This window comes from Pelobates fuscus, chromosome 4 (genome assembly GCF_036172605.1).
Source record: "Pelobates fuscus isolate aPelFus1 chromosome 4, aPelFus1.pri, whole genome shotgun sequence".
Classification (NCBI taxonomy): domain Eukaryota; kingdom Metazoa; phylum Chordata; class Amphibia; order Anura; family Pelobatidae; genus Pelobates; species Pelobates fuscus.
This window is the reverse complement of record NC_086320.1, coordinates 239416638-239419708: the sequence shown is the minus strand read 5'-3', so window position 1 is coordinate 239419708 and position 3071 is coordinate 239416638. Positions and strand designations below refer to the sequence as shown.

Here is a 3071-nt window from a genome sequence, read left to right as displayed (position 1 = left end):
TAGGAGAAAAAATTTTACAAAAAAAAATGATAATCAATATTACAGGTGTACTCTGGGGACCACAACCACTTCAGTGATGTAAAGTGAAAAACAAAACAAAACATTTTTATTGACGACGGAGAAGAATGTAAGCATATAAGCTGTATATCTTTGAGGCAACGTCAATTTTAATGCAATTTTATGATAATCTGATATTGGGGCTATACTTTGAACTGAAACCTTATTGGGAAAACTCTGCAAATCTCTTTCCTTGGCCTCCCCTGCTCCTCTGACTTCACAGTGCTGCTCTGACATCACTATGCTCCTCTAAGCTGACTGTGCTGCTACTGCTTCACTTAGTCATTGCACTGCATAGCAGCCAACTGAACAGGAGGCTAAGAGAGCAGTAGCAAATTCATTCTTTGGTATTACACAGATATTGATACCAGCTAAATATATAATCATGGCTGGACAACAGCCTAAGAAGGGTGAACCCTCTGAGCGCCAGGAGAAAGAACACCACCCCTGCATAATATGGACTGGGGGTTCAGAAAAAACGCCAGTGGTGAAATTTCAAGCAGAAGGCGCAACTGGAAAGGTATGCCTGCGTGAGGTGGGAGAACGCTACCACCTGGCATACAAGATGGCTCGTATCGGGAATCAGCCGGTTAGCACAATGCTATCTGCTCATGGGTTTCAGAAAGTGGAAGCCAGCAGTAGCAATTTCAATTTGATGTGGACAGGACCATACATTAATACTTCTGTCTTGGCAAATCTTTCCAAAAATCAGAAAATCAACCACTTCCCCAATTCTGTGGAGTTGGGACGCAAGGATCTTCTCTGCAAAAACATTCAAACTATGCAGAAGAAACATGGGGCCCAGACATACAACTTCCTACCCCAGAGTTATTTACTTCCCAAAGATAACCAGGAATTCTGCAAAGTTATTTCCAAGGATCAAGGCCCGTGGATCTCAAAGCCTGTCTCTGCCTGTCAAGGCCGCGGAATTCAGATTATCAATTCCTTCTCTCAAATAAACAGAAGGGAAAAGCTCCTAGTGTCACGCTATATAAAAAATCCACTTCTTGTTGACGGATTTAAATTTGACCTACGCCTCTTTGTACTGGTCACATCATATGATCCACTCATTATTTACCTCTATGAAGAGGGTCTGACAAGGTTTGCCACTAATCAATACAAACCAACGGAGGAGAACATGAAAAATCAATATATGCATTTGACCAACACCAGCATAAACAAAGCAAATGCAAACTATGTGAGATCCACAAATCCGGAAGTGGAAAATCACGGCAGTTTATGGAGCATGGGTGCTTTGCTGCGTCACCTAAAGGAATTGGGAAAAGACACAGCCACGCTCATGTCTAAAATAGAAGAGCTTGTTATTAAGACCATAATATCGTCAGAAGGCTCTATTGGCTCAGTGTTTCAAGGAACTCTCGCTGACAGAAGAAAGTGTTTTGAATTGTACGGCTTTGATGTCTTAATTGATGAAACCTTAAAGCCCTGGCTGTTGGAAGTTAATCTGATGCCGTCGCTGGTTTCTGATGGACCCCTTGCATTAAAAATCAAGGCAAATCTGCTTGCAGACATGCTGACATTAATTGGTGTGCAGTGTGAAAATACCCAGCAGAATATGGACAAAGAAGGGCCCACAACAGCTGCAAAAGTGAAAGCAGGATATCAAAAGACAGCTGCTGGACAGACCGAATCCTCACTCTTACAAGAGAAGATGAAGATCATTTGTGAGATCAAGGAGGAGGAAGAGAGAAGAGGCGGTTTTATTCGAATCTTCCCCCACAAGGACACATGGAAGAAATATAGCAATTTCTTGAAATACAAGTCCTTTAATAACATGCTGGCTTGTCATCTTTTTACAAAGAAGCCATCAGAGTCGGGTTCCCGCAGTAGTGGAGTTGGGCAACACTCTGCGCTGTATGAGCGAAAGCTGCCACCACTGCGGACAAACAACCATGAGATAGCACTCAGTCAAGGCAGTCCATCTCATAGTAGAACAACTCCCAAGGATGTGAGGAGACAGGGAGTTACATCTTTAGTGACATGCAAACCCCTTAATAAGATTCAGCCTCGCCATCTCCATGCAGCGAAGATGTCAGATCCAAAAGCCAGCAGTGTTGGTGTTGGGCAACACTCTGTGCTGCGTGGGCAAAAGCAGCCATCGCTACAGACAAATAAGTCAGTCAGTCCATCTAAAGCTTCTCACATGAGCAGTGAAAAAGCTTCCAAGGAGGTGGAGAGACAGCGAGTGCCAGATTTAGTGGAATGCAAACGCCTGGATAACATTCAGCCTCGTCATCTTCTATCAACAAAGCTGTCAGATCAAAAATCCAGCAGTAGTGGATCCTCGGCGCTGTATCAGCGAAAGCTGCCGCCACTGCAGATGAGCAGGCCCGTGGACCCTGTTTTGACGCTCAAGCAAGTTACTCATTTTAATAGTAAAAAAGACTGCACACATAAATCTGGGTATAATTCAGTCAGTCCATCTAAAACATATCACCAGAGCAGCGAAAGAGTTCCCAAAGACATCGTGAGACGGGGACTATGTAGCATCAGGGACTCTAGCAAGGACTCAGGAAGCATGAGAGTAGTTGATCCACAGCCTCCTGTTCTGGAGTCCAGCCTAAAATCAACTGCCAGAGCGAACATCAATTCTCTTCACCACCATAGCAAGATGTTAGCAAGAAGAGGACCCAGTGAGCTATTAAACATCGTCACTGGCTTCTCGTCTACCTATCAAAATCTTTGTGCGGAGCTCGATCGGCTATAGTGGGACCAGCATGCACCCAAATCTGACACAAAACCAAAAACAGGTACAATATTACAATGATATGTCTGCTTTCTGACTTACAGACAACCCCAAAAATACAAATTAAGACAAAATGTTAATATCTGTTAGACATTTATTTCAGCTATTGTAAGAGCTAATCTTATATTCATCTATAATATATTCCGATTCCATATTGCATATGTAGAGTTCTCCATGGATAGCTAGCATCTTGATTGTAAAATGTATTTTATGTGGCATGGGTTTACCATCTTTTCTTGCTTTTTTT

The 3071-nt window shown here is 42.9% G+C and overlaps 1 protein-coding gene across 1 annotated transcript; it reads left to right on the top strand.

Annotated features, from left to right (window-relative positions):
* The first annotated feature begins 442 nt into the window (after positions 1-442).
* LOC134609415 (tubulin polyglutamylase TTLL5-like) lies at positions 443-2785 on the top strand. The gene has a single exon (XM_063453092.1). The coding sequence runs from the start codon at positions 443-445 to the stop codon at positions 2783-2785; it is 2343 nt and encodes a 780-aa protein (XP_063309162.1).
* Positions 2786-3071: the final 286 nt, after the last annotated feature.